The following is a 19,051-nucleotide window of genomic DNA, read 5'->3' as shown; positions in this document are numbered from 1 at the left end:
ATGCTTCATGATCTGGTAAAAGGAAACTGGGGAGACAAGGGTACACATTTTGTGAAAGAAAAAGTTAACAGAGGGCTTCCCTGGTGGCGCAGTGGTTGAGAGGTCGCCTGCCGATGCAGGGGACACATGTTCGTGCCCCGGTCCGGGAAGACCCCACATGCCATGAGCCATGGCCGCTGAGCCTGTGCGTCCGGAGCCTGTGCTCCGCAACGGGAGAGGCCACAGCGGTGAGAAGCCCACGTACCACAAAAAAAAAAAAAAAAAAAAAGTTAACAGGAAAAACAAAATTGAGTCTTTTTTTGCATTTGGATTTGCGGGTGAGGGAAGTGATAACTGATGTTTTATGTACATTTTAAAGCTTATAGTCTCTGAACGTACCGGACACCTTTAAAGAAAAGCTGCTAAGCTTGGCTTTGCTTTGTTTACATCAGTGCATTCCAATTTTGAGCCATCTGTCATGTCTCCTCATAATAACCACTGTTATAGAGCTTACAAGATTTAAAGTCTTTCACTCACACGTGAACCAGCCAAATCTTTTCACGTGTCTCTGTACGTGTAAAGAAGATGTAACCAGCTAGGTTTTTTCCTAACATAAGAATTTTTATTTTCTTCTCTCCTGTTTTCAGAGTCAGAGTTTTTCCAAAGAAACAGTTGTTTCGGTCAAAGAAAGAAATGCCCTTGTCTTGAAACATTTTTCTCGGCTTCAGATCCATCACGCAAGCCCCAACTGATCGGAATCAATCAGTCCCTTCTTAAAAGGGCAAAGGCAAAAAAAAAAAAGAAAAGGGCAAAGGCACATGGCTCAGCCATGGTTAGATTCTTTCCATTCACTACTCCACAGATGTTCCACCTGCATGAGTGAAAATAAGTCCAGCTCAAGTGGGGGAATGGTGAATGTCCTCACCTTGTACACTTGGCTGCTGTACCCTGGACCTGCCACCTGGTGGCAGTGGTCAGTGTTCACCAAATGGCGAATGCGATCATGTGAGGGCACATCAGCTTTGGATATTGTGCTGCTGTTGAAATGCACCATTTTGACAATTACGTAGCAATGTATAAAGTAGTTTTAAAATGTTCAAGTGTCTAGCCTGTGATGTTTCTTATAACCATGTACTAAATACTGGCAACTGTTCAAGCCTGGGTTGGTGTGGCAAAATGTAAACTGCGCTTGTGTTTGAAGTTTTTGTGAATTTTTTATTTCTTTTTTTTTTTTATACTTTTTGGCCGCGCCACGCGGCATGTGGGATCCTAGTTCCCCAACTAGGGATCAAACCCACGCTCCCTGCAATGTAAGCGTGGATTCTTAACCACTGGACCACCAGGGAAGTCTCTCGTTTCAATTTTTAATGTATTTTTAAACACTGGTTTGTTTTACAACAATAAAGTTTACAGTATAGTTTCCAACATTGTTACCAAACTGAACTCGTGTCTACTTGCCCTACGTGCCAATCTAATGACACCAGGCGTGGTGAAGAAAAGTGTAGTGTTTATTGCAGGGCACCAAGCAAGGAGAACAGGTAGCTCATGCTCAAAAGACCTGAACTCTCCCTTGGCTTTCAGGGAAGGGTTTTTAAAGGCAACATTGGGGTAAGGGTTGCAGCTCACGGACTTTCTTCTGATTGGTTGGTGGCGAGGTAACAGGATGATGTTTTCGGAGTCAACATCATCAACCTTCTCGTTCCAACTGGCCTGGAGTCTGTGTGCTTATGGTCAGCAGTTTCCATCTGATGGGAGTTTGGTTTCTGTAAAAACCACGTAGGAATGCAAGTCTGACATTGGTATCTATGTCCTTCAGGGAGGAACTAAAGGTCCTATGACTCTGCTATATGACTGATCCATTATTTAAATTGTTACAAGTTCTCCAGCTGGATTTCTGTTCTTTGTCTCTGCTTGCTTTCAGTCCTCTGATCATTAACCTTCAAGCCAGACATTTTGAAACTCCAGGAAGGTTCAGTGGACTAAAGTTTTTCTTTTTTCTTTTCAATACGCGGGCCTCTCACTGTTGTGGCCCCTCCTGTTGCGGAGCACAGGCTCCGGACGCGCAGGCTCAGCGGCCATGGCTCACGGGCCCAGCCGCTCCCCGGCATGTGGGATCTTCCCGGACCGGGGCACGAACCCGTGTCCCCTGCATCAGCAGGCGGACTCTCAATCACTGCGCCACCAGGGAAGCCCTAAAGTTTTTCTTTAAGCAAGAAATAGAGAACACAAAGGAGTCTGTTACCAAGAGAGCCCATCCAGGGATTGCTCCCTTTCACTCCTGAACCCTCTGCCAAAATTAGTCCCCCCAGCTAATCACCCGCTGAGCGCCGGCGCCACGGTCCTAAGGCTCCTCACACATCAGCGGGTAAGGAATATTTTTGACGGTGATACAGTTACAGGCGTCAGGACTCGAACTCCTGTCCTAAATGAATCCAACGGAAAGGGACAGAGGCGCAGGGAGCCGCGCGTGGCCCTCTGGGAGATGTAGTTCAGCGCCCTTCGCGCAGGCGCAGTCCCGGCCCTTGGCGGTACAGCCTTCCTCCTCCATTCCATGGAGCGCAGCAAAAGGACTCCGAACCGCTGTTTCGCCCCGGGCGGGAGCGGGGCGACCAGGGAGATGAACGGAAGTGCACGTGCCGCCCTCTGGGAGATGTAGTTCGGCGCCCGCCCACCCAGGCGCAGTAGCGGCCCCTGGCGGGCTTGGCCTTCGTCCTCCATTCCCGGAAGGAGCTCGGCGTGGTAGGGTCCCAGGGTGGGAGAAAAGGCAGAGCTCAGTATTCGAACCCCTCAGCCTAGGCCCTGGGCGGGGGCGGGGCGCACCGGAAGACGACCGGAAGCGCACGTGCTGCCTTCTGGGAGATGTAGTTAGGCGTCCCTGCGCAGGCGCAGGTTGGTTGGTGGCTGCCGTGGCCTTTGTCCTACAGTCCGGTGGGTAAGTGAGATTGGGGGTGGCCAGGGCTGCGGAGGCCGAGCCGGGAGCGGGTCCAAGGTCTTCTATGGGGCCCCGGCCCGGGTGTGTACCTAACGGCGCGCGTCTGTGTCTCGTCTCTTCTGCTGCTTTGGGCCCAGGGGCGGGTCGCTGGGGGTAGTATGGGCGGGGCCGAGTGGGCGGGGCCCGGTTTGGGTAGGGGGTTAGGGGGTGGTCTCAGGGTCCGAGAGGAGGGCTTGGGGCAGGGGTTGGGTACTGGCTTTGGTGGAAGGCATTGGGGTCTCTGGCTTCGCGAGCATAGTAAGAGATTGGCTGGCCGGACCCTTCAGAGCCTGGAGCCAGCCTGACCTGCATCCCTTCCCTGTTTTGGCGGGACGTCCAGGGTTTGGAGAGTGGGTAAGGCCGAGGCCCCACCACAATGTCACCTCTGGAGCTTCACCTTCCTGAGGGACTTCTGTCTAAAGAATGAAGGAGAGGGAGAGCCAAAGCACCAGATTTTGATCCTAGCCACCTGGGACTCAGGAAACAGACTCATTGTATTAAAATCTTATTGAGCACCGACTGCATGCCAGGCACCATTCAGGCTCCATCATTAATTCAACAAGCAGGTATTTATATGTCCTGGGTGCCAGGCCCATCTTATATCCTAGAGCCCCCCAACATTGTCTCCACACTGGATGCCACAGGAGAGTCAGGGAGATGATGATAAGCCCATAAAACATCACTAAACAAGATAACTCCCATCCAGGAAACTGCAATGAAGACAACGGAGCACAAGCTGGATGGGGCAGAATCAGGGGTGCGTAGGCAGGGTCGTCATGGGACATTACAGAGAGAAGGGAAACACGTCCTGCCTTTGGCCTGACTTTCATTTTAGGCATTCAGCCAGGCAACGGCTTGTGAATCACTGGGAATTGGGCCGTGCACATAGTAGATGCTAAACAGATGCTGACTGAAGCAAGAGTCTTCCCTCCCAGCAACAGTCGCCTTCCTGTGTATTCTGCTGCCTGCTGGGCTCCATTTCCAGCCGTTTTCACATTTTGATTCCCATAAACTCTGTCCTGGGTCACCACCATCATTTTATGAGAGGGAAGCTGACGCACACCATACAGTGCCCAAGACCCCTGTACTGTCTGGCTTTCTGTCACAGTAAGTCATCACCCTGGAAATCATCTGTGCAATCCAGACTGTGCTCCTTGCCCACCTGGCGGTCAGTTTTCCTGTCTGGAATGGGTAAGGAAAATTTGAGCTCATACTTCAACAGTGCCTGGACTAGCACCTGGGTGCACGGCAGGAGCTCGGGAAATGCCAAGCTGAGGTTGCACTGCTGTTGAGTTTGGTCTGGGTGCTGAGCTCCTTCCACCTGCACACAGGGCTTCCAGGGCCTGGGGTTACTGGTCACCTGTCACTTGTCCTGTCTCTCACATCCCCTTTCCCCCTAGAACTGCCTGCCGAGGAGCTGGCTGTTCCTGCAAGAGGCCCAAGGAGGAGGGAATGACCGCTGGGCTCCTCACTGCCAGGGACCCGGTGAGTACACCACCACCTCACTCTCAGGCCTCCCAGGCTCTACCTGTGGTCCCCACCAGGCTCGTTCTGCCCTCAGGGCCTCTGCCCTCACCAGGAAAGTGCTTTAATCAGCTCCATGTCCTCCTCCACTTCTTACCTCACCACCTCCGAGAAGACCTCCTGGATTCCCCCCCCCCCCCGCCCCGTGCCACGCTGGCAGACATGGTTCATCCATCCCACTGATGTGTCTGGCACTTTCTCAACACAGGGCTCTAGGTCTGTTCTCCCAGCTCACTCTCTTCATCCAGTCACTTGGCCAACCTGTACTGAGCACTGCTGATGAGCAGGCACCATTCCAGGCACTGTTCCAGGTACTCCAGGTAGAGGAACAGACAAGATGAGCAGAAATCTCCATCCCCGGGGGCTCACAGACCATATGAGGAATGTAAACCTGCCAAGTGTTGGGCAGGGAAATGAGGCCCAGAAGAGGGTGGACTTGGGGACCAGGCATTAACCAGTACAGCCCAGGAGGCCTCTCTGAGGAAGTGGCCCCCAAACAGACCTGCAAGAAAGGACAGGGTGAGGCCAGGGCCCACAGGGAGGATGTTCCAGGTGGAGGGAACAGCATGAGAAAAGGCCTGGAGGTGGGAGCACGCCAGGCACCTAACATGAAGACCAGGCACACGTGTGGCAGGAAGACTGAGAACCAGGTCTCCTAGGCCGGCTTCAGGGGCCTGGGGCCTTAGGAAGCAGTTCTGGCCCTTTTGGCCACGTGCAAAGGCCCGGCACACAGTAGGTGTACAGTGAATGGGTGAACAATGAATGTTTGGAACTCTGGTCAGTGCTGGACACATCACTCTGTTCAGCCCCCACATCAGTCCCACGAGGTGGGATGAGGAGGAGATCAAGGCACAGGGGCAAGTCACGCAACTGGGAGTGACTGAGGCAGGCGTGAGCTCAGGACCCCTGGCCTGGCGCAGACCACCTGCCCCCTGAGGTCCCCAGTGCCCAGCACACATCCTGCTGCCTTCGTGGCTCCTCCTCCAGATCCCTGTGTGGCTGCCCAGCAGCATCCCCCCATTTTCTCCAGAGCACTGGCCTCTCCTGGGGTTTTCATTTTTGCCAGCTCCCCGACCCTGCAACTAGCATACAAGCACCAGGAGGAGGGCTGTGTTTGCCCTGTTTCCACGGCCTGAACGGTGACCTGCACTCAGTAGGACTCCACAGATAACCACTGAGCAAGACCTAATGAGTCTGGAAGGTGTGGAGCAAGCAGGGAGGGTTGGTGAGAGAAAATAAAACCTCCCCGGGCCCCCCAGCACAGCTGTTTGAACGGTGGGTCCTCAGGTAAACCACCCACTATGCACCGGACCAAGGGTACACACTTCCTGTGAATTCCCTCACTCCTCCCAACAGCCCTCAGGGAGCTCCCAGTAACTTGCAGATGAGGGCAGGGAGGCACAGCGCAGTTAAAAGACAGCTGGTGCTGGAGTTTGAATCTCCATCATGTGGATCCAGGGCCGGGTCTTCACAGCGTCACCTCCCAGATGCCAAGTTCTGGTGGAAGAAATTCTAGCAGAGGCAGATTCTGCCTGGTAGACCAGGGTCCAGGATGTGGGCCACCTTGTGTCCCTCACTCCCACCCACATGGCCAAAGTCTATAGACCTTGCATCTCCCCTACTAGCCATCCATAGCACTTGCTTCTGTGAGATGAAAATCCCTTTGTGGAGGATGTCTGTGCCCAAACCTCACGGGCCTTAAAGAAAATCATAAATTCCCCACTTGATCATGGAAGAAACTGGCCTTGTTCTCTACATCTATGAGTCTGTTTTTGTTTTATTATATTCATTCCTTTATTTTTTTAGATTCCACATATAAGAGAGAATACTCAGTATTTGTCTCTGTCTCACTTATTTCACTAAACACAGTATCCTGCAGGTACATCCATGCCATTGCAAATGGCAATTTTTCATTTTTTATGGCTGAGTAGTATTCCATTGTGTGTGTGTGTGTGTGTGTGTGTGTGTGTGTGTGTGTGTGTGTGTACACACATATATATATGTATATGGCACATCTTCTTTATCCATTCATCTGTTGATGGACACTTAGCTGCTATGAACACTGGGGTGCATGTGTCTTTTGGAATTACTGTTTTTGTTTTCTTCGGATATATATCCAGGAGTGGGATTGCTGGATCATATGGTAGTTCTATTAACCCATTATCTAAATGTCCAAAGTTGAAGACTAGGAAACAGTCCTCAGGGGTCCTGCCACTGGAGACCCCCACCCATTTCATTTTCCTGGCCACTCTCCATTGGCTCTTTGTCTCCCCAGCCCCTCTTCTGTGTATTCAGGCGTCATTTATGCACAGCGTAGATTTACGTGAGTGTGCAGCCTGGCAACTGCATGTATGGACACCAGTGGATGGTAGAGCTGAGGCACAGGAAGTTCCGAGCCTCCCTGGGGCTCCCTCGTGCCCCTCCCTCAGTCACTGCTGCTGTGACATCTCAGGGGTCCTTGTTTGTCCAAGGAGGAACCGATAGGAGGATGCGAGTTCCTTGCCGGCCCAAAACTTCCATTCTGACCCCTGGGGTGTGTTTTTCTCTCGTCTTTCAGGGAGGTGGTTCAGCCACATGGCCAGTAGGGGGACGCGCTGGACCCAGACTACCCAAGATCAAATCCTGGCTCAGCCCTTTCTCCCTGGGTGATTTTGGGTGACTTCGTTGGCGTCCTCCCTGGGTGAACAGTGGTTGGATGTGATCACCCGTGGCCTGGGGTTATTAAGTGAGCAATCCACGTGCATCTTTCAGCACCATCTATGTGTTTGCTCTGAATTTTGTTTTTAAGGTTCACAAGTTTAAAGTTCTTAATGTATCAAAACCATGATATCTTTCATAGTGATTTCTAGGTTGATGAATTGGCTTATTTATTTTTTAAATAAATAATATCCCATAATGATATTCTCGTTATAAAAATGTCAAGCAGCACTTATAAAGTCCCCCTTGCTCCTCAGCCCCGTCTCCCAGGCTTCCATCTAAAGCTGCCACTGCCGTCACTTCCACGCGCCTCATTTTCCTGTGTTTATGTACACATTTTCAGACAAATATTAGAATTAGAGCTTTGTTTCCTTTTACATAAATAGCACTGGGCTGGCAACGTCCCACCATCCAGGATTTTTCCATCTGGAAGGTTGTTCCCCAGCTGTGCCTATTAGTGCCCCCCGTCTTTTGCTTGGCTGCAGATTTTCCAGAACCTGACTTTGGCTGCTCTGCCACGATGGGCATCGAGGCCATTACCAGTTGCCTGTTATGACGTTGCAGCAGGGGAGCAAGGTTCTTGGGGGAAGGGGGAGATGGAGGGGAAGTGGAATTGCTGGCGTAACAAGTGTATGTATTTTTGAAAACCTGCCAATTGTGAAAGTAATCCATGCCTGGGTACTAAGCCATCCTCTTCTCAGAAGGCCCAGACTCTCTGTCCTCTTTTTGCTTTTTACTTACTGATTTGTCAGCTCTTTGCATGTGCTGGCCACTCATCCTTTTCCTTCCATTTATGGTGCAAATATTCATTCTGCTGTCATGGGTCCTTGAAGTGGCTTGTAAAGACTTTGTCATCTAGAAGTCATAATTCTGATTGCTGAATGTATTATTTTCCTGTCGATTCTGTAACAAATCCTAACAAACTTAGTGGCTTAAAACCACACAATTTATTATTTTATGGTTCTGGAGGTCAGAAGTCTGTAGTACATCTCACTGGGCTAAAATCAAGGTGTCAGCAGGGCTGTGTTCCTTCTGGCAGCTCTAAGAGAGAATCCACTTCCTTGCCTTTTCCAGCATGTAGAGGCCTCCCACACTCCTTGGCTCCTGACCCGCTTGTATCTTCAAAGCAGCTTTGGCCATTTGAGTCTTCCTCACATACTATGACTGTGAGGCTGACTTTTCTGCCTCTTCCCCATTGAAAGACGCTTGTGATTATATTGGGCTCACCAGGATAATCTCCTTATTTTAAGATCAGCGGACTAGCAACCTTAATGCCATCTACCATCTTTTTTTTTTTTGGCCGCACCATGGCATGTGGGATCTTAGTTCCCTGACCAGGGATCGAACCCATACCCCCTGCAGTGGAAGCACAGAGTCTTAACCACTGGACCACTAGGGAAGTCCCATCCATCTGCCATCTTAATTCCTCCTTGCCATGTAATCCAGGGATGGTAGTGACACAATTCTGCCTACCACACTCATTTTTCTTCTTTCTGACTTTCAGTGTTTTATATTTTATTTGTGAAGACTTTCTCTACCACCCATTTATTAAATTCATGGCCTATACTTTTCCAACTTTTTCCTTTTTTATATTCATCTCTTTAATATTTCTGGAATTCATTTTTATTTATGGTGAGGTAGGGATCTACTGATTTTTCCCCCTAACAGAGGGCCAGTTGCCCTGGTGTGTCCATTGCTTTGAAATGCTCCCACTACCACACTGATTTTCTATGTGTACATGGATCTCGTGTACTTGAATTTAATTTACACGTGAACAGATTCTTAATAAAGTCACCCAGATTCAACCCTTGGATTTGCTGCTTACTAGCTTTACAACTTTGGGCAAGACACTTAAGCTTTCCCAGTCTCTGTAAAACGTGCTCGTGGCAGCATGGACCCTCTCATCTCTTAAAGAGGGCTTTGTTTCATTCATTATGTATGCATCTTGGACCCATCAGGATGTTATTTTGGCCAAAGGGTGAGGCAGGGAGCCAACCTGACAGTTTCCAGATGCTCCTTCCCCGCTGCCCAGACCCAGCTGCTTCTCGGAGGGGCTACCCACGCAAGCACACTTCCTGTGAGCCCAACACGCCAGGACCATCCTCCCCTTCACTGATGACGCATCAGCAGCATTTCTCATTTCAAGAGACTCTTCTCCAGCAGGGTCCCAGGCCCCACAGTAAAAACCTGATCCAAATCCCCAGACCCTCCCGCCCACTTGGCCAAGGCCCCCGTTCACCAGATGCTGCCACTAGCAGCCACGCCGGGGACACCTGAGGACGCTCATGTGTGACGTTTCAGGAGCAAGTGACTTTTGAGGACGTGGTCGTGGAGTTCACCTGGGAGGAGTGGGGGCAGCTGGAGCCAGCCCAGAGGACCCTGTACCGAGATGTGATGCTGGAGACCTTTGGGCTCCTTGCCTCTGTGGGTGAGGCCACCCCCGTGCCCCTGATGCTCTGCCTACAGTACAGATTCTAATTTTCCTGGGATAAAAGTGGGAGTAGATCTAGGCCATAAAAGCAAATACCTGGCCTTCAGGGACCTGTTTCAGTGCAGGGAATGTCAATTAGGATGTTTTGGTTGCAAATGACAGACCCTAGCTAACAATGCCAGAAGCAGAAAGTCATGGGGTAAGAGGGACATACCGGGTCCCGTGACCACAGAACCCCGGGTAGACCTGGATCTTCCTATGGTGCTGTCGGGACCCCCCTGCTGCCCGCCCCCCTACCCCTTTCTGCCTCCATTCGCAGACGGGGCCCTCTGAAGGTGACAAGACAGCTGAGAGGGTGCCTCTCCCAGGTTTGAGACCAGCAGGAGAGGCAGGCTCTGTGTCCCGGGCACCCATAGAAGGCCCCTGGGTTGTCTTGGTTTGGCAGCCAGGTCCCCTCCAGCCTGGTAGTTGTTGCCAGCAGGCACGGGATGAAGCAGAGCTCTGATTGGCCACACCGGGGCCAAGGATGGGGTCAGGGACTGAGCGAGGGGAGGAGGTCCCTAAGGAATGTCAGAGGCTGTTACCACACCATGGCCTCCTGGAACCCCAGCCACTTGGGTCCCGGAAGACTGAGGGTGGAGTGGGCAGAGGGCTGGGAAGGGTCCTGGGACACAGATGCTCACTCCATGGGTTTCTCCCTGAGCAGGACACTGGCTCCCAAAGCCGGACGTCATCTCCCTGCTGGAGCACAAGGCGGAGCTGTGGGTGGTGGACAAGGGAGCCCCCCGAGGTGTGTGCACAGGTGAGATGAAAGCCCTGCGGGTCTGGGAGGAACCCATTCACCCCCCAGGTTCTCTCTGCATTTCTGCCCTGATTCTTCAGAGCAAATTAACTACTCAGTCTTTCAGGGAACATTCACCAAGCATCCATTTTGCTGTGAGTGAGAGACCAAGTTCCCATCTTCACTGAATTTACATTTTTGGTGAGGGAGAGGAACACACGATTAATAGCTATAATAATAATAATAACAGTGAACAAGATGATTACAGATTATGATGAATGCTGAGAAATGGAAGCAGGGGATGAGGTAGAGACTAGGATTGGGGCGAGGACTGAGCAGAGAGACGAGGGCTAGCCTCTCCAAGGAGGTGGTGTGTGAGCTGAAGCCTAAACCATGAGAACAACGTGACCGTGAAACAATCTGGGAGGACAGAACTCCAGGCAGAGGAAACAGCAAGCACAAGGCCACCAGGGCAGTGCAACAGCCAGCTCTTGCCACGTAACAAACACCCCAGCCTCAGTGGTTTAAACCAAAGAATCACTTATGACTCATGCATCTGTGTGCTGGTGGATCCAGGCTGGGCTCTTCCATGTGCCTGTAGGTTGGCTGGGTAGTTCTGCTCTTCATACCTCTCGTCCAGCTCCTGAGACCAGCAGGTCAGTCTGTTGGGAGTGGGAGTGCCCCGGCCCTCTGGCGACAGGCCCTGACCCTAGGTAAGCAGTGGCCCATCACCAGGGCCTAAGAAGGGATGGGACAGTGTGTGTGTGTGGGGGTTATAACAGGGTCTCCCTAGCCTCGAGTAATAACCAGTCCTTACTTAATATATCAGCTTCGGATTGGTGCTGTGACAAATTACCACAAACTTAGTGGCTTAAAGCAACACATATTACCTTACAGTTCTAGAGGTCAGAAGTCCAAAATGGGTCTCCCTTGGCTACAGTACAGTGTCAGCAGGGCAGTGTTTCTTCTGGAGGGTTTGGGGAAAATCCGTTTCCTTTCATTGTCCAGCTTCTAGAGACTGCGCACATTCCTTGATACAAGGCCTTATCCATCTTCAAAGTCAGCAATGGCTGGTTAAGCCTTCTCACATCATGTCCTTCCTGCCTCTCTCTTTCACACTGAAGAACTCTTCTGATTACATTGGGCCCACCCTGATAAGCCAATGAGGGTAATCACAGATGATTGCTTATGTCAAACGATGAGCGGCCTAATTCCTCCTTGACATGTAAGGTAAGCATAGATTCAAAGCTTCCAGAGATTAGGACGTGTAAATATTTGGGAGCCACTGTTCTGCCAACCACATCTGGCTTGACCTTTTTTATTTTTAGCTTTTCACTAGAGTGTAACATAAATGGGAACGGTGCCCATGTCACACCTTTAGGCCAGTTTGGTGTCAGGGTGGGGACACCGAAGCCATGGCTGTGCAGAGACGGCCAAAATGATGGAGGAGGAGGAGCAAATGTATCTGTTTGTTCGTTCAGCGTGCCCATTGAGCTCTGCTCTGGGCTGGCAGTACTCCAGGCCCAGGGCGTCTGTCAGCAGTTTCCCTGGATGCTAGCTCTCCTCAGCACCGTCTCCCACCCTCATTCTCTGTGCTCCCCCTGAAAACCCCATCCACACCCCTACACCAAGTCCCCCACCCCTGGTTATCCTCTGTGCTTCTCCTCCCTCTCCTGTTCCTTCTCTGATTTGCAAAACTCTTTTTTTTAACGGACAAAGCCACCTGTGCCTTGGACCTTTCAAAACCATCAGTTTTATTCTTCCATCCACCCATCCAGCCACCACAAACTCTTCCCCCAGAACTGGGATTAAGGGACATTTCCATTTCTCTGTTTCTTTTAGACTTTGAAACTAGACAAACCAAACTATCAACTGTGAAGCAAGACATAACTGAAGAAATACCCAATAATGCCCTGGTAGAAAGGTTCCTGTGGGAAAGTCTGTGGAACTCCAAGGGTGAAAATGCTGAGGGCCACTGGGAACAGGGTCGCAAGAGGCCGGATAGCCATGTGGTGCAGGCTGCCTTCATGCCTGTGAAGACACCCACTCAGGAGCAGCAGCAGGGGAATGGGTTTGGGGAAGACTTGAGTCTGAGGCCTGATCTCCCAACTCGACCAATGACTCCTAAAAGGCAAGGCCCCCCCGTGTGGGGAACACATGGAAAGAGGGAGGATCCGGACTCAGATACTCAACAGAAAACCTGTGCAAAAGAGAAGCCCTACAGATGTCAGGAATGTGGAAAGGCCTTTAGTCACAGCTCAGCACTCATCGAACACCACCGAACACACACGGGAGAGAGACCTTACGAATGTCACGAATGTGGCAAAGGCTTCCGAAACAGCTCAGCGCTTACCAAACACCAGAGAATCCACACTGGTGAGAAGCCTTATAAGTGCACTCAGTGCGGGAGGACCTTCAACCAAATTGCCCCACTGATCCAGCACCAGAGAACTCATACAGGTGAGAAGCCCTACGAGTGCAGTGAATGTGGGAAATCCTTTAGTTTTAGGTCCTCCTTCAGCCAACACGAGCGGACGCACACAGGTGAGAAGCCCTACACGTGCAGTCAGTGCGGGAAGGCCTTCCGGCAGAGCATCCACCTCACCCAGCACCTGCGAATCCACACCGGGGAGAAGCCCTACCAGTGTGGAGAATGCGGGAAGGCCTTCAGCCACAGCTCGTCCCTGACCAAACACCAGCGGATCCACACGGGGGAGAAGCCCTACGAGTGCCAGGCATGTGGAAAAGCCTTCACCCAGATCACACCGCTGATTCAGCATCAGAGGACACACACGGGTGAGCGGCCCTACGAGTGCAGCGAGTGCGGGAAGGCCTTCAGCCAGAGCACGCTCCTGACCGAGCATCGGAGGATCCACACAGGCGAGAAGCCCTACGGGTGCAACGAGTGTGGGAAAACCTTCAGTCACAGCTCGTCGCTTAGCCAGCATGAGCGGACACACACGGGTGAGAAGCCCTACTCGTGCAGTCAGTGCGGGAAGGCCTTCCGGCAGAGCACACACCTCACTCAGCACCAGAGAATCCACACCGGGGAGAAGCCCTATGAGTGTAGCGAGTGCGGGAAGGCCTTCAGCCACAGCTCGTCCCTGACCAAACACCAGCGGATCCACACCGGGGAGAAGCCCTACGAGTGTAACGAGTGTGGCAGAGCCTTCAGCCAGCTTGCGCCACTCATTCAACACCAGAGGATCCACACGGGAGAGAAGCCCTACGAGTGTAATGAGTGTGGCAGGGCCTTCAGCCAGAGCTCCCTCCTCATAGAACACCAGAGGATTCACACCAAGGAGAAACCCTATGGGTGCAACGAATGTGGAAAATCCTTCAGCCACAGCTCATCGCTCAGCCAGCACGAGAGGACACACACTGGGGAAAAGCCCTACGAGTGCCAGGATTGTGGGAAATCCTTCAGGCAGAGCACCCACCTCACTCAGCACCGGAGGATCCACACAGGAGAGAAGCCATATGAGTGCAGGGACTGTGGGAAAGCCTTCACACACAGCTCCTCCCTTACCAAGCACCAGAGAACTCATGCTGGGTAGACCCACTCCACGTGTTCCGGGACCCAGCAAAGCCTTAAGCTATAGTGCATCGCTTACTAGATTTGACCCAGTCATACTCCTGAGAAACAACACAAACATTATACACAAGCCTTCATGCTCAGCAAACTCCTTACACCCCCACAGAGAGTTCATATTTATGGAAATGATTGTGGGAATACCTAGCTCTGGGTCATCCATCCCGGGATATCAGATCATCCAGACAGTAGGGAAGTGTGGAGTTAATCACTGTTGAGGACTTTCAGCCATGAGTGGCCACTAATGCTTCATTATAGAACCTACAAAAGAGAAATGGAAAAAAATGTGGATCTGGGGTGGCTTCTAAGGATTCACCATATTCCAAACCAGAGATTTTCAAAGTGGTGACAAACTCAGCGAATGCCTTTCATATAAAAGAACCAAACGCAGTCAGAATTTATCATTATTGTACATTACATTCTTGGCAGGGGTTGCTTATGAATGGTGCAACTTGACTCTGATATTCCCTAAAAACAATATGGCAGAGTGTTCCAGACATGAGAGTGGCACTTTATGGAATCACCATGAATATTCAGCTGTCTCAGTACAAAATTTTCTGATTTGTGTGTAAATACTTTGGTCAAGGTACATGGCCACCAGCCTCACAGATGTGAATGCCATATGACAAAGTATCCATGTACTATAAACAGATTTTAAAGTAGTTATATGCATTATATGGCAATAAGTTAATCTTTATACGCAATGGAATTGAAAAGATTTGTATAGGAAGACTTGAAAGGTAAAGCCACTTCCATGGAGTCTTGCAGATTCTGAGATGGCTTTTGCTGCTCTCTTCTTGCTATAAATTTTTCTACAGGACTCACAGGCATTAGAAATGCAGAAGTTGCTGTTTCACAAGAAGAGGAAGATGTTTTCTTTGTTAAGCCACCATCTTATGAGCAAGAGCACAGCCACGTTGGAACCTTATGTTTTGCAAGATCTATCTCTTGAGAAATGTACGAGTTAATCTTCTTTTGAACTGTTTTTTTTTTCATTGATTCTTTATCCTGGTGTTTAATAAGCTTTTGTTTTTATAAAATTTAACTTGAAGGCAGTCTATAGTATTTCACTGAACCCTGAACCCACTAACAGCAGTCACCCTGACAACCGTGATCCTTAAACAGTGACTTGTCACCTCACTAGAACCCATATGTAAATTGCACTGGCTGGTTTTGGTCACTAACCATCAGTTAGGGTTATAACAATCAGTTTGACTTTTCTAATCACAGTGCTAGGATATAAGCTTCCAGTTAAATTGAAATTTCTCCCTTGGGGAAACCATGTTGCAAATAGTCTTCCAATACTGTTCCTCAGTATGCTTGTGGAATGCCCCCTCTTTTTTGGACTTAATTTCAGTCATTTAAAAACCACGTGAGAAAATCATGGTTTGCCGCGCCGCTCCCCGCTCGCAGCCCCGTGCCTCGCTCCTCTCCAAACATGGCAAAAATATCCAGCCCTACAGAGACTGAACAGTGCATTGAGTTTGTGATTGCTGTTTTCCAAAAGCATGCTGGAAGGGACGGTAACAACAGCAAACTCTCCAAGGCCGAGTTCCTTATCTTCATGAATACAGAGGTGGGTGCCTTCACAAAGAACCAGAAGGACCCTAGTGTCCTTGACCGCATGATGAAGAAACTGGACCTCGACTCTGATGGGCAGCTAGATTTCCAAGAATTTCTTAATCGTCTTGGCGGCCTGGCCGTAGCTTGCCATGACTCCTTTATTAAGTCTACCTCTTCCCAGAAGTAAATCAGAGGAGCCTTTGGGCCTGGCCTGCAGCCCCACTCCCTTTCCTTCAGCCTCCCAATTATCATCTACCCCTCACAGCCCACACATACCCTGAGCCAGGCACACCCACCACCCCATGCAGGCCACTTCTGCTGGTAGTAATAAAACAATATTGTTTTTTAAAGTACACACTGGAGAGTCAGTAAATGTGTGCAAGGGAGGGAGATGACTGGGAGGAATATAAATTACATTGATGGAAACAGTAACCAGAAGTTGCAAAGTAAATAGTAAAAATGCATCTTGGGTGTATACATAATCATGACTAATGATACCAACATAATCATCTCTAAATTATTCAAACTGATGGAGAGACGTCATTTATTGTTCACTCATTAAATGCCGATACACCCCTACTACAGGCACTGTCATACACTCTGAGGATACGGCAAGACAGACAAGGTCCTGCCTTCACTGAGGTTACCTTCTAGTGTGTGTGGGGAAACAATAAGTGAATAAGGAACTATGAGAGTAAAAAAAAAAAAAAACACTTAAGAAAATCAGTAAGTAGTGCATAGCAGCACTCTCCAATAGACACAATGTGTAAGCCCCATCGGTAAATTTTAAATATATTGTAATAGTCCCATTTAAAAAGAAGAAACAGGTGAAATTAATTTACTGTTTGTCCCTATATATCCCAAATGTTACCACTTTGACATGTTGTTTCTATAAAAAAATCACAATTGAGATATTTTGCTTTCTTTTTATACTATGTCTTTGAAATCCAGTGTGTGTTTTACATTTACAGTACATTTTAATTTGCTGTAGCCACATTTCAAGCGCTCATTTGCCACATGTAGCCAGCGAGTGGCTGTACAGGACAGGGCAGCTCAATAGCCTTGGTCCTTTGGTCAGGTGTTCAGACCTCCCTCCCTTTATTACATGTATCCTCTTCCCTTTCCCTGTGCTTCTATCCTTGTGTAGCTTCTTGTCCTCAAGGAAATTAGATGTGCTGGGAAGAGCAGCATCAAAGTCAGTCAGAATAGAGAGGAGACAAGGTGAAGATTGGCCAGAGTTAATAACACCTGCATTATTGTGTGGTGGATTGGGAGGTGGGAGGGGTCTCACATTAGGAGCCTCTGCACTTGTGGTTTGTTGGCTTTTTCAGAGGCTTGCCCTGATGCCTTGGTGAACACCTGTTTTATGACTTACTGCTGTCCTTAGGTTTTTTGGTGCTCATGTCGTCCCAGACGTGGCCAATAATAGTCCTTTCAGGAAAGTTCCTGCCATCCCTGTGACATGCCTTCATCATTTTCAGTATAAGATGTTATAAACTCATCTTGTTTCTACCCTGAAATCAGCCCCGAAATCAGCCATATTTCTGCAGGTCCAAAGAACTGGTTCATATCAGGACCAAATCTGAGTGCCAGGTGTGCTCACGGCTACTAGGTTGTCTACTGCTGAGCTAGGAAATAAAGGCGCATGTATAAACGCTTACATAGATACACACAAAAAGGTATATGGTTGCATATACATACACAGAAATACCTCCCATTCCAATCTGTGACTCCCCGTATTTTTATGTCCCTCTTCAATAGCGAGAATGCTAAGACCCCTAAAATAAACATACTAATTTGCTGAATTCTAAAATACTTGTAAAATAGTTTCAGAGTTGCTTTTCTCAAACCACTACAAAAACAAACCTAATAAAAGAAATTTAGAATTTGTTTGCTGTTCTTCCATCACCACCCTGCCCAACACATGGTAAAGCACACAAATGGATGATTTATTCTACAGAGAGACAAAAATATCGCCAGATGTCCCCACTTGTTAACCTCAGGGTAAGCTGGGTTGGGTCAGGCATTAGGGAAAATGGGTCTGTGCTTAACTCCCATCCAAAGGTGCAGGGATATGAACCATTGAGAAGAAACTTGGTAAGGACCTGGGAAGGATTAGATTTCTGTCCCAGAGTCTCCCTCTCAGAGCAGTCTCCACTACAGGAAACCAGAACTTCCTACTGCAGAAGCCACGCCCCTTTCCCTACACTTCTGGGAAGCCTGGGAGGGTTGCCCGAAGAAATGCCTCAGTTTGTGTGTGGCCTCTCAGGAGCCCAACTCTCAAGAGACAGTTTTTGTCGGCCAGAGGCTGGAGCTGGAGAGCTGGTTGTTTCACTGAGACTTTTGGAAACTGTACTTTCTATAAACTCAGGTGCTCACTGGTTGAGAGAGGCCTGAGTTACATTATGTTTTGAGGATCGGGTTTCATGGATTGGCCATGAAGTAAATGAAGCTGAAACTCCAAGGTCCTTCACTCTATTGCACCCCTTCCAAAGCCTAACACCTCATTTTATCTTAGTAATTTTTAATTCTTCCTCCCGAAGAGGGACTTCTCAGTCGTGTGAACAACAGGCCCAATGAATCTGGACTGATCCCTCACTCAGGATACTCAAGAAACACACACACATTTATAATGAAGATGCTCACAAATTTTATATATGCACTGAACACATACATACCAAATCTTGTACACAGAAAAATGACTGGAAGGATGGATACTGAGATGTCAAAAGTTCCTATGAGCTGGGAACATGAGAAAAAAAAATCTTCTCCTTTCTTTTTTTTTTTTTTTTTTTCAGTTTTCCATGAAGTGCTGTAAATAAAGAATTTCCAAGGGAATTCAAAAAGCAAAAACAAATGCAGCCAAAATTCCACCATGTTTTATAGTTACAATGTAACAAATATTTGTATTCTACCTCTTGAGCTACACTTAGAAATTTTTCTTCCATGTTGCTACAGTCTTCGTAATTATCATTATGGTTCATTATTCTTTGAATGGCTCTACCAAAAGTTAAGTCATCATTCCTCTGTAATGGGGTATTTAACTCCATGTAAATAGGCATCCTAGTCACTTGTATGTATTTTACTTGTAGTATTCCACCTAGATCCAGAAAGGATTTCAGCCTCTCAATATATGTAGCTTTCTCCTTTTTTTCCCCACTAATTCTCTAGGAAAAATCACCACACCTGAAATTGAAAGTTCAAGGAACACAAATGTCAAAGTAGTTCTTAAGCAACTGGGCTGTTTGTTTTCGAGATAGTTGCACTGGTTGACACTGATTTACAAAACTCATCAACCCAAATAATAACGGGGGGTCGTGTATTAGTCTGCTCGGGCTACCATGAGAAACGAAAAACAAAACACATTGGGCTTCCCTGGTGGCGCAGTGGTTGAGAGTCCGCCTGCTGATGCAGGGGACACGGGTTCGTGCCCCGGTCCGGGAAGATCCCACATGCCGCGGAGCAGCTGGGCCCGTGAGCCATGGCTGCTGAGCCTGCGCGTCCGGAGCCCTG

The 19,051-nt window shown here is 49.0% G+C and overlaps 1 protein-coding gene and 1 pseudogene across 2 annotated transcripts; both read left to right on the top strand.

The window, feature by feature from the left end:
- The first annotated feature begins 12,499 nt into the window (after positions 1 to 12,499).
- Positions 12,500 to 14,346, top strand: ZNF135 (zinc finger protein 135). The gene has a single exon (XM_065898897.1). The coding sequence runs from the start codon at positions 12,501 to 12,503 to the stop codon at positions 13,938 to 13,940; it is 1,440 nt and encodes a 479-aa protein (XP_065754969.1). The 5' UTR covers position 12,500; the 3' UTR covers positions 13,941 to 14,346.
- A 1,025-nt stretch (positions 14,347 to 15,371) lies between these two features.
- Positions 15,372 to 16,003, top strand: LOC136140730 (protein S100-A11 pseudogene; annotated as a pseudogene). Its single transcript, XR_010657654.1, has one exon. The product of XR_010657654.1 is annotated as a protein S100-A11 pseudogene (transcript).
- Positions 16,004 to 19,051: the final 3,048 nt, after the last annotated feature.

Source organism: Phocoena phocoena, chromosome 20 (assembly GCF_963924675.1).
Source record: "Phocoena phocoena chromosome 20, mPhoPho1.1, whole genome shotgun sequence".
Taxonomy (NCBI): domain Eukaryota; kingdom Metazoa; phylum Chordata; class Mammalia; order Artiodactyla; family Phocoenidae; genus Phocoena; species Phocoena phocoena.
The sequence above is the reverse complement of the archived record's forward strand: the minus strand, read 5'-3'. Positions and strand labels throughout refer to the sequence as shown.

Excerpts from the sequence above, each read along its gene's own strand:
- ZNF135 (XM_065898897.1), top strand. The coding sequence starts at position 12,501 with ATGACTCCTAAAAGGCAAGGCCCCCCCGTGTGGGGAACACATGGAAAG.